Genomic DNA, 12,028 nt, shown 5'->3' on the forward strand with positions numbered 1-12,028 from the left:
AGATGATCCAGGGGTATCAATGCCTTGACCAAAAGGATTGGGTTGGAAGGAGTAAGATTCTCCTAGTGTGCTACAATTATTTCACTGATGAGAATCACCAGCTTTCAAGTCAATAACTATTTTCATAAAGTCTTCTTGTTTTTAATGGATCGATGATAAAACCATAGATTTTTTTTATTTTGTTTTCATAATTTTTGTTCCTAAATAGTCCATACCTCATAAGGACATGATGAAATAATAATTGTACATGAATTTAATAATTTAAAAATTCATTCATGCAAAAGTTAATGTTATTCCGGCCAACATAAAATAAGGAAAAGGCACACCCAAAATTAAGAATAATTATTTCTTGTATACTCCATCATAAAGAGCTGTATTGGATAACAAGCAAATATAATTCATATTTCTAGAGAGGTGCTCTGATATTTCACTCGTTTCACAACAGAATCAGCTTCAATCAAATAATGTTTCTCAAGGACTCCCAAGCCTCTTCACCTTCACATTAAACAGAAATGTAACATAGAGAATCTTCAGCCAACTAATCACACATTCCGATATTGCAAAGGGAAACATCACCTGCCTCGTAAACTTCATGGCACATTGATTGCAAGTATTGTTCTCCATCAACATTTCAAGAATCTAGCAGCAACATGTTCTGCAATTGCCATGCTTGAAGTTAGGCCAGGCGACTCAATTCCAAAAAGGTTCACAAGACCAGGTAACCCATGGGTCTCCTCTCCCTGTATGGACAGGAAGTTTGGAGTCAATAACTGAAGAACTCAGACACCAAGAACCAGCTTCGATGAAGATGATGATGAAAAGAAATGTGACAAAGGAGCATAAGAAATCGTCCATAGAAACTAAAAGAACTAAAGGAAACAAAAATCAAAACACCACCCACTAGTCATGCTGTAAGCCTGAAAAGAACAATCCTCTGAAGCAGCCAGCAGCAAAAGCCAATGTCGAGGCCAAAAGCTGGATCCTATCCCAAAGCATAGACAAAGACATCTTTCCCGTGAATGTATGTGCATTTTGCTCCAACTGAATCCCCCACAAAACAGCGAAAAAAACATACACCTCTACAACGTCAAACCATCTCTACTCCCAAATCCAGAAAAAGAGATGGCCAAAAGATCCTTCAACAACTACGGACACACCAAAGTCTCTCCAAAGAAACCAAATAAATTATTCCACACCCTCCATGAAAAAAAGCAATGAATTAACATAAACAAAATACATCCAGAGATAAAAGCCTTAAAAGGCCTCCAACTATGCAACAAATTGTTAAGCTAAATAAAATCCTTGATCTTATAGGGAACTTTGGCCTTACAAATAATATGAAAAATCAAGAAAAAGATAGTAATGTGTCAAATGCTCAAAACTAAATTGCAAGAATACTCCCTCGAAGAACCATTATATTATTTAAACTTATCATTTAATTTGACCCAAAAAAAACAAGTAAAATAATTATGGTGAATGGGTTTGTCGCAGAAATTTCATATTAAACTAGTCAAAAAATTCTTAGGACTACTGATGTAGGACAAGTGAGAAACAAAAATAAAAGAGAACTGAGGGAGAGAAACTGAGAAGAGAAGAACAAAGAAGGGAGAAGGAAGGAGGATGCTGCAGCCAAGAAACAGTTTTACAATGAGATTGAAATTCTAGAAAGGTAAAAAACCTTGAAAGCAATAGTTTTAGGGGATTATTCAGTCTTGGAGGAAAAGACATTCTTCAGGAGCTTGTTATGTTAGATGGTCTTGCAGAATGGGAGGCATTTTCAAAAGAAGATGTAAGTAGAAGAATTTAGTTGATTAATGAGTTTGAACAACTTCTTCTGGAAGTTATGAGTTGGAGGCAAAGTCTAGGAAGAGTGGGATAATGATGACTGTAATACGAGATTGTTTCATAGGGTGGGCAGTGACAGAGAGAAGGAATTTTAATGAAAGAACTGGAGGATGATAGGGGTTTGGTAAAAAGGAATCCATGTTATACTGTGGGTCTGACTACATACTTCTATCCTGAGGATGTATGAAAAGCTATAATTGAGAGGTGGGATTGGTGCCCTATCTTGAGGGACAAAGCGGATTGTCTTGAGAGGCCTTTCGAGGAGGGGATTAGAGTCACTGTGTTCATATGGATAGAGAGAAAGCTCCAGGACTGGATGGGTTTATAATGGGTTTTTTCTCAGGATTGTTGGGATTTTTTAAAAGTTGTCTTTTTAGAGTCTCGTGATTTTTTTGACAGCAGGGGTGGTTGGTAGAAGTCTTGACTCAACATTTATTACCCTGGTCCCTGAAAAGGATGGTGCTACTAAAGTCAATGACTTTAAACTTACTAGTTTGGTTAAAAGTGTTCATTAGATTTGAACTAAAGTTTTATACAAGGGATTAGCAACGATCTTGGTGGGGACCACTCCCATAATCAAAGTGCTCTTATTGGTGAAAAACAAATCCTTGATGCAGTGTTGGTGGCTAATGAGGTGGTTGAGGATGCTGTTAGAAGAAAAAAGAGGGGCTTGATTTTGAAATTGGACTTTGAACCTATGCTTGGGTTAGTTGGGGTTAAAAGGTTTTGTAGAAAGGAGGAAGTGGATCTGTGGTTGTCTCTCTGCTGTTATCTTCTCTAAAGTCTAAGTTAACAGGGTGGCTAAGTCCTATTTTCAAGCTTCAAGGGGTCTGAAGCAAGGTGATCCGGTGGCTAAGTCCTATTTTCGAGCTTCAAGGGGTCTGAGGCAAGGTGATCCCCTATCACTGTCCCTTTCCACTAGTGTGGCAGGCAAATGCTTCAAGAACATTGATTGATAGAGGGGTTGGAAGAGGCTTCATGGAAGGGATTAAGGTGGGCAGGGAGGACTTGCACATTTCTCATCTTCAATTTGCAAATGATGCTATTTTCTTTCGAAGGATAGGAATAACTTCCCTAATGTGCTCCCTACTGTGGAGGTTTTCAAGAAGCTGTCGAGGTGAAAAATTAATTTCTCAAAGAGTGGCCTGGTGAGATCAAGTATGGACCTGACCCCGTTTTGAGAGAATTTCTAGGAGATTGGAAGGGTTGAAAGGACCATTTTTCACTTTAGAGGGCTGCATTACTCTCATTCATGACCGTCTCTTCCATTCACTTGCATTATTTATCCCTTCTTGTAAAGTTGGAGATGGAGGAGAGAAAAAGAAAAGAAGAGAAGAGAAGAGAAGAAGAGGAAAGAAAGAGACTGAGGCGGCAGTTTCCTGGAGACTTCCATACAGCTCCAGGCCTGCCCTCTTATATATTAATAATAATGGAACTCCAAAAGATTAAAATACCCCCCACTCAAACAAACTAATTGCTGAAATAACCTATTATCTTCTAACCCTCCCCCTCAAGCTACAGGAGTATAAATATCACCCAGCCCCAGCTTGTTACAACCATTAGACAAGGTAGGCTTAAATAAAGGCTTTGTGAAAACATTGCCAAACTGATCCACAGATTTCACAAAAGGAGTCCTCATGACCTTCAATAGAACATCCCTCACAAAATGACAATCAACTTCAATGTGCTTTCTCTCATGGAATACTGGATTGCTAGCAATATAAATGGCATCTTGATATCAAAAAACATATCCATTGGCTTCGATATTGAAAACCCCCTGTCGGATATAAGAGATATTAGCCACATGAGCCCACTCACAATATGAGTCATAGCTCGGTATTCTGCTTCAGCACTAGATCTTGCTACAGTAGTTTGTTTCTTACTACACCAAGTAACAAGATTACCTCCCATTAATGTACAGTATCCAGTAGTAGACCTTCAATCATCAACAAAGTCAGCCCAACATGCATCAGAGTATCCCATGATCTCACTATTTTTATTACATTTATATAATCAAACCTTTTCCAAGAAATCCTTTGAAATGCAACATAATCATATAAACAGCATCCCAATGTGGTTGTTTAAGATTTATACATAAAGTGACTCACCACCCCTACTACAAGAGATATGTCAGGTCTACTGACGGTCAAGCAGATCAACTTGCCAACCAACTTAGATACCACTTTACCCAAAAGTTTAAGCTGTGAGGTTGTGGGCCAAAAATGTATATCTATTTTTAACACTCTCCCGCACATGCAGCCCGACAGCACGTGGAGAGACAAAAAATAAACAAAACCCGTTGCAAGGAATGCAATAATTTTCTAAACACCACACAATAAATACCGGCAACAAGACTAGAACCCAAGACCTCCTGGTCTCCAGCTCTGATACCATTGTGTAAAGTTAGGGATGGAGAAGAGAAGAAGAAAAGAAGAAGAAACAAAGAGAAAGGCTGAGGCTACAGTTTCTTGGAGATTTCCGTACAGCTCCAAGTTTTCCCTCTTATATATTAATAATAATGAAAGTCTTAAGGATGAAAATTTCCCCACTCACATAACCTAATTTCTGAAATAACCTATTCTCTTCTAACATCCCTTTTCAGAATCTTGGTGTGTGTGTGTTGCCCGCAGATTAGATAAGTTGATGAGAAAATTTTATGTGGTTGAGCGATAGCAAGCAAAAGAGAGATCATTTAGTGGATTGCAACATTGTGAGTACATTTAAAAGGAAGGAAGGCCTGGGTCTAGGTAATTTGGTGTATAAAAATATATCTTCGGTGGGAAAGTGGTTATGGTGTTTTCCCTCGTAACCCAACTGTCATTGGCACAAGGTTATTTGCAGTAAATTTGATCTTTCAAAAAAATGGATGGGATGCTATTGCAGGAATTAATATCGCTTACTCTAGTCCTTAGAAACTTGCATCTCAAATCTATCTATCTTTATTTCCTTATATCCATTATAAAGTGGGAAATGGGGAGAGAATCCATTATTGGGAGGACAGTTGGATCAGAATCTGCCCTTGTCTATTGATTTCCCTTGCTTTTGTTTCATCTTTCTAATCTTCATGAGTCTCCTATTGTGGCCTATCTCATTTTGCAAGAGGACAGCCTTTCATGGGATTTTTATTTTGGGAGGAACCTCAATGAGTGAGAAACTAATAAGCTTGCTTCTTTGACTATTATGCTTGATTCTTTTTTGTCTAGATAGGGAGTGATAAACATGCTTGAAATCTTGATTTTTCTAGGGATTTCTCATTCAAATTTTTTTTCTCTCATCTAATCCATGATCCTAATGCTAGTTTCTTTGGCCTCTATTCTCTAGTCTGGAAAGCTCAAGTTCCTTCAAAACCAAGGCATTTTCCGAAGTTGTCATTCTTGAGAAAATTAATATTAGTGATCTATTTCAGAAGCAAAAACCTAACAAGGCTCTTTCTCCCAATGTTTGTGTTCTCTGTTTCAAGAATGGGGAAACCTGGTCTCACTTGTTTCTACATTGTCACTCCTAATGGGGAATTTGGACTAAGTTGTTTGGAATATTTGGATAAATTGGGGATGACAGGCCTCTTTGGATCATTTTTGTATTAGCATGTTTGGAGGCTTTGGTAAGAGAAAGGAGAGGTAAATTTTATTACTGTTTGGCTTATTATTTGGTGCATTTGTGATAGGATTGGCAAGTTAAACAATTGAGAAAGTAAGCGAATGATAAAAGAGAAATGCAAAAAAAATAAATACAAGATAACATGGTTTGGCCTATCGCCTACATCCATGGGCGAATATGGCAAAATAACTCCACTATTGGGAAGAGATAGAATATAAAAGCATCTAAGATGTTATGCTGTTTAACACACTTTCCAAAGATCCACAAAGACACTTATATATACATCCTGTCAAGAATAACTCCCTCTTAAATCAAATTAATTCTTCCTCAAATCAAGAATGCAAATTAACTCTCTTTGAGCTCAATTCTTTAACTTTATTTCTTCAAAAAATAAATAATAATAATAATAATAATAATAATAATAATAATAATAATAATAAAAACTCTTCATTTCAATTAGAGAATAAATTCTCAATTTATTACAAATAACTCCTATCTTGAATGAGAAATTTATTACAAAACATGAATGCATTGACCAAGGCATGGGAAGACAAGTACCGTCTCACTTGAATGAGAGCTTAAATAAGAGATTTATGTGAAGCATTCATATGGGGCTAGTCCATCATTTATAAATCTTCCCCTATAGTCACGTATGGATGATAATTTTCTTCTTCCATCTTCTCAATCTTACGTCCTCATAGGCATATTTCAAGAACAGCAGATTTCAATCAAATCCAAGCAATGCTTGAAAGTAGCCAACGCTAGAGACTTTGCCAACATATTTGTAGGATTATTAGCAGTTCCAATTTTCTTTAGAATAATTTATCCTTGTAAAATAATATCACAATCAAAATGATACCTAACATCAATATGTATTGTTCTTTCATGAAACATTGATTTTTGTCAAATGAATAGCACTCTAGTTGTCAAAATGAACTATATAAGTCTTGTCCCAACAAGATGTAAGCTCACTAATCAAATCCCTTAACCGAATAGCTTCTTTGACTGCCTCTATTATTGCCATGTACTCTGCCTCAATAGTGGTAACACAACAATATGTTGTAGCCTTGTCTTCTAACTTATGGCACTTCTTCCAAGAGTGAATACATAACCAATAATGGATCTGCTCTTGTAAAGATCCCCAGCAAATTCCAAATCAACATAACCAATAGCACTGGACTTATGTCTCCGAAAATCTAAACAAGTATCAAAAGTACCTCTTAGATATCAAATTATCCATGTAACCACTTGTCAATGCTCTTTACATAGACTAGTGTCACGAGCTAAGCTTGTTCAGGGCATTATGCTTGCCTATGACCTCTTATCTCGTGTGCTTGGGATGGGTTTCCATTATGTAAATACTAGTGTAGGGTTATTTTCTGCTAGTAGAGTCTTTGTATGCCAAATAAGGCCATATGACTCCTCGGTCACTTTGATGTTTCCTAGTGCTAGGATGATAATTACATAAAAATCTCTTTAGGGGAGGGTGAGTGTTCATCAGTCATTGTAAAACTCACTAGATACTATCAACGTGTTTAGCCTACTTGCCTCCCTCACTAAGCACACAATGTCAACGGAGGTGTGGTTAATGAATTATGTTTGCTTCAATGTTTACTGCTTGCTTGCCACTGCTTTCATGAACGCTTACTGTTTTTGGTGCCATTTGATTGAATGCTAATGAAAGTATTTCGTGGATGAATCTTGGTAAACGATAGGCTGGCTAGTTAAACAAGAGTGTTTTAGCTAACGACACACGGCCCTTCACAACGGTGTGAAAATAGTCAGACCGTGGCACTTGGTATTAGAGCCCAAGGTTGAGTTGCTACGTGAGTTCGATTGCCTTCGTTATGGGATTTGGAAAGCTTTGGTAAGTGACCATAGCACCAAACAATGCTGAGGATCAGCGTGCTGGAAGCACAGGTTGAGGCAACAACCAATACTGTGGCCACGGAGGTGGCTCAAATGAGAGAACTTGTTGATGAAGTTATGGGATCACAAAAACATCAAGCAAGTTTGATAGGCGACATGTCAGAGGACTTTCGCTACATAGTTGAAACTTTGCAGTCGCGGATGGCTGATCTGGATGCAAAGGTGAATCTAATGGTTCTTGCTATGGGGAACTCCAACACTCTAGGAGTTAGCAAGACCAAGGTACCGAAACCCAAGACGTATGGGGGTGCCCGAGATGCCAAGGAGTTAGAGAACTTCTTGTTTGATGTGAAGCAGTACTTTCACGCTGTGAGGATGGCCTTATAACAGGCAAAGGTGGATACTGCAACCATGTACTTGGTTGGTGACGCCAAACTATGGTAGCGCACCAACTACAGAGAAATTGAAAATGGAAGTTGTGTAATCGATAATTGGGTAGACTTGAAAAGAGAGCTCAAGGCCCAATTTTTTCCTGAGAATGTTGAGTATAATAGAAGGAGAAAGATGAGAGATCTCAAGCATACGGGGTCGATCAGGGAATATGTGAAACAATTTTCTGCTTTAATGTTGCATATTCGGGATATGTCGGAGAAGGACAAGTTGTTCTATTTTCTTGAGGGGATGAAACCATGGGCAAGAACTGAACTTCATAGGCAAAGGATTCAAGACTTGTCAACTGCACAAGTTGCTGCAGAACGCTTGACTGACTACACTGGTGATGATACCACTTCGTCCAAACGGTTTGGCGGAAAGGGAAACAATGGAAAGTCTTTCAAGAAAGGCAAACTCAAGAGTGGGGGAACCGACTCTAAATCATCAACCTTAAAGGAAGTTTTGTCGTCTCAAGGATTCAACACACCCAATGGAAAGGGGAAGAGTAAATTTTCATGCTACTTGTGTGGTGGATCTCACAGAGTGAATTGAGTGTCAACACAAGGGATTACTCAATGTCTTACAAGCTTCCACTTCGGGAAAAGTGGTGGAAAGCGAGGAGGAAGAGGATGATGCCCCGAGGGTAGGTTCAGTGCAGCTAGTGAGCCCATTGGAAAAGCAGGCGAAAGCACCGAAAGTTACACGAGCAAAAGGGTTAATGTTTGTGGACTTGAGGATCAATGGGAAGAGTACACGCACTATGGTGGATACGGGAGCTACTCATAATTTTGTTTTGCAGTTGGAAGCATGGAGGCTCAACTTATCCCTACAGAAGGATACAGGATGCATGAAAGCAGTTAATTCTGTAACCCAACCGACTCTAGGAGTAGCCAAGCAAGTGACTGTGAAACTTGGACAGTGGGAAGGTCAAGCGAATTTCACAGCGGTGCCATTGGATGACTTTCCAGTCATTCTAGGAATGGAGTTCCTAAGGGGGACGAGGGCAGTGCTGATGCCTTTGGCTAATTCCCTATGTTTGATGGGAGATCACTCGTGCATGGTGCAAGTCGTTGCGATGAAAGGAAACAACGGGAAGTCCCTTTCAGCCATACAACTCAATGAGGGATTGGGTCAGGGTGAGCAAACACGTCCAGCCACAGTGGTGGTAGACAAAGAAGTAGGCTAAGAGCTGGAGCCTACGACCATCCAAGCGGTGTTGGATGAGGATAAGGAGGTGTTGCCAGATAAGTTGCCTCACAAGTTGCCTTCACGATGGATTGTGGAGCATGAGATCAAGTTGTTATCAGGAGTGAAACCACCAGCTAAAGGGTCATATCAGATTGCGCCTCCAGAGATAGTAGAGTTGGGGAAACAGCTTGATGAATAGGAAGCGGGATGTGTTCGCCATTCCAAAGCACCGTTAGAAGCATCAGTGTTGTTTCAAAGGAAACATGAAGAGCATCTACAGAAAGTGTTTGACAGGCTGAGGGGAAACAGTTTGTATGTGAAGAAAGGGAAGTTCTCTTTCGCTCAGTAGAGCAACAAATTCCTTGGTCATGTGGTTGAACAAGGTCGTATCCGGAAGGGTATGGAGAAGGTAAGGATGATTCAAGAACGGAAGATCCCCACGACTATGAAGGAGTTGTGTTCCTTTCTTGGCCTTACTAGATATTGCAGGAAGTTCGTTGAGGGGTATTCGTGGAGAATGACTCCAATGACAGAACTACTGGGGAAGTATTGTTGGCCGCACACGCAGGATGATGTGGTTGATTATACCAAAACTTGTCTCACTTGCCAACAAGACAAGGGGGAGCAGAAGAAGTATGGTACTTTCATGGTAGCACCAAAGTACTGTTCAGCAGAGGAGACGACACAATTGTTCCTTACGACTATTGTGAAACACTGGGGTGTTCCCCAAGTTATTATTTGTGACCGAGACTTAATGTTCACTGACAACTTCTTGACAGAATTTTCAGGATATTCAGGTCACATATTGAAATCTCTTCGAGTTCTCGCTGACAGACAGATGGACAGATGAAGAGATTCAGAGAGCTACTAGATGAGTACCTGCGCTATTTTGTCAACAAGAACCAGAAGAATGGCATGCAACTACTTGATGTGTCTCCGTTCTGTGGCAATGCCCAAAGGAGCTCAACAACCAACAAGAGCCCTTTTGAGCTTGTTACAGGCCAGCTGTCGCTGTTACCTCACACAGTGGGCGAGCGGTACAAACGAAAGAGTCCCAGGGCGAACATCTTCACCAAAGAATGGAGACAGAATGCAGAGTTTGCCCGAGCCTATCTGGAGAAAGCTTCTAAGCATATGAAGAAGTGGACAGATCAAGGGAGAAGACCGCAGTTTCATGTTAGCTGCCTCAAGCCGTTCAACGCCAACACCAATGACCTGAGTAGAAGTCAGTCGAACAGATCAAAGTTGAAGACAGTGCAACCTGACAAACGTGAAGTTGAAGAGATCTTTGCAGACAGAAAGTTCATATCCTTAAAGCGACAGAAGTTCCTAGTGAAGTGGAAATGCCTTGATGACAAAGAAATCAGCTGGATTTCTGCAAAAGATATTCAACCGTTCATGGACAAACTAGAAGTGTGCCTACCGCCAAAGTCTATGAGAACGTCGACCGCATAAGTGGGGGAGAATGTCACAAGCTAAGCTTGTTCAGGACATTATGCTTGCCTGTGACTGCTTATCTCGTGTGCTTGGGATGGGTTTCCATCATGTAAATACTAATGTAAGGTTATTTTCTGCTAGTAGAGTCTTTGTATGCCAAATAAGGCAATATAACTCCTCGGTCACTTTGATGTTTCCTAATGCCAGGATGATAATTACATGAAAACCTCTTTAGGGAAGGGTGAGTGTTCATCAGTCATTGTAAAACTCACTAGCTATTGTCAACGTGTTTAGCCTACTTGCCTCCTTTGCTAAGCACACGATGTCAACGGACGTGTTGTTAATGAATTACGTTTGCTTCAATGTTTACTGCTTGCTTGACACTGCTTTCATGAACGCATACTGTTTCCGCTATCATTTGATTGAACGCTAATGAAAGCGTTTCGTGGATGAATGTTGGTAAAAGATAGGCTGACTAGTTAAACAAAAGTGCTTTAGCTAGCGCCGCACGGCCCTTCACAACGGTCTGAAAAGAGTCGGACCGTGACAATTAGCCATGTACCCACTCACAACATTAATGGCATGTGAAATGTCTAGACGGGTAGAAATCATAGCATGCATTAGACTTCCAAAACAGCTAATAGTTGGAAGTGAGTAGCAAGTGGAGTGCTGATTGGTTTGGCATTTGTCATGAAGAAATGCTCCAAATATTTTTCAACATATTTCTTGTGTCAAATACAACAATCCTTCCTTTTGATTCTTGTAAATTTCCATGCCAAGTATCTTTTTTTGTTACTCCTAAATTTTTCATTTCAAATTCCCCAGCAAGTTGGTCCTTAACTTGTTGATCTCAGATTTATCTTTAGAAGGAATAAGCATGTCAACAACATATAACAAGAAGTAAATAAAAGAAACATTTTTATGTTTCTTAAAATACACACAGCTATCACACTTGCTCCATGAATAACCATTGTCCAACATAAACAAATCAAACCTTTTATACCACTAACAAAGAGATTGCTTCAATCCATATAATGATCTTTTTAATAAACAAACATGGTATCAACAATAAAACCTTCAAGCTAACGCATGAAATTATTTCCTCGAGTCTACCATGCAAAAAAGTTACTTTAACATCTAGTTATTCCAATTCCAAATCATTCACAGCAACAAGAGATAATAATACACGTATAGAGGCATGTTTAACAATAGGAGAAAATACATCATTAAAATCTAACTCTGCAATTTGACTATAACCGTTAGCAACTAACCGTACCTTATACCTTGCATCCTTAACTCCTGGAAACCTTCTTTATTCTAGAAGACCCATTTGCAACCTAGAAACTTCTTTCCTTGAAAGGCTTTACTAATTCCAGGTGTTATTCTTGTGTAAAGACTCAATCTCCTCTTGCATAGCCACTAACCACTTAATGGAATCAACACAAGAAATTACTTCTGAATATGTTACGACCTATCCAGCTTCATAGGTTTCTTGTGCAACCGCTAAAGCATAGTCAATAGGATTAGAATGACAAAATTGTTCAAAATTACGATACCTCGAAGGTAATTTGATCTCTTTTCTAGGACTCTGTTTGGCAATGCTATAAGATTCTTCGTGCTACATTTTTTCTACTTTAGTAGTGTTCTCAACTAAGCCAAT

The 12,028-nt window shown here is 39.3% G+C and overlaps 1 protein-coding gene across 2 annotated transcripts in view; it reads right to left on the bottom strand.

Annotated features, from left to right (window-relative positions):
* Positions 1 to 332: 332 nt before the first annotated feature.
* LOC131144064 (L-2-hydroxyglutarate dehydrogenase, mitochondrial) overlaps positions 333 to 12,028 on the bottom strand; it is a 70,523-nt gene continuing 58,827 nt past the window's right edge. The window contains exons 5-6 of one of the 2 annotated variants that reach the window (XM_058092431.1): positions 577 to 740; positions 333 to 495 (exon numbers count right to left, since the gene is read on the bottom strand). In XM_058092431.1, coding sequence (XP_057948414.1) covers positions 624 to 740 — 117 coding nt within the window. In that variant the 3' untranslated portion in view covers positions 333 to 495; positions 577 to 623. Of the gene's footprint in view, positions 741 to 12,028 lie in introns of both variants that reach the window. The other variant, XM_058092432.1, reaches the window with a different exon arrangement.

This window comes from Malania oleifera, chromosome 12, assembly GCF_029873635.1.
Source record: "Malania oleifera isolate guangnan ecotype guangnan chromosome 12, ASM2987363v1, whole genome shotgun sequence".
Classification (NCBI taxonomy): domain Eukaryota; kingdom Viridiplantae; phylum Streptophyta; class Magnoliopsida; order Santalales; family Ximeniaceae; genus Malania; species Malania oleifera.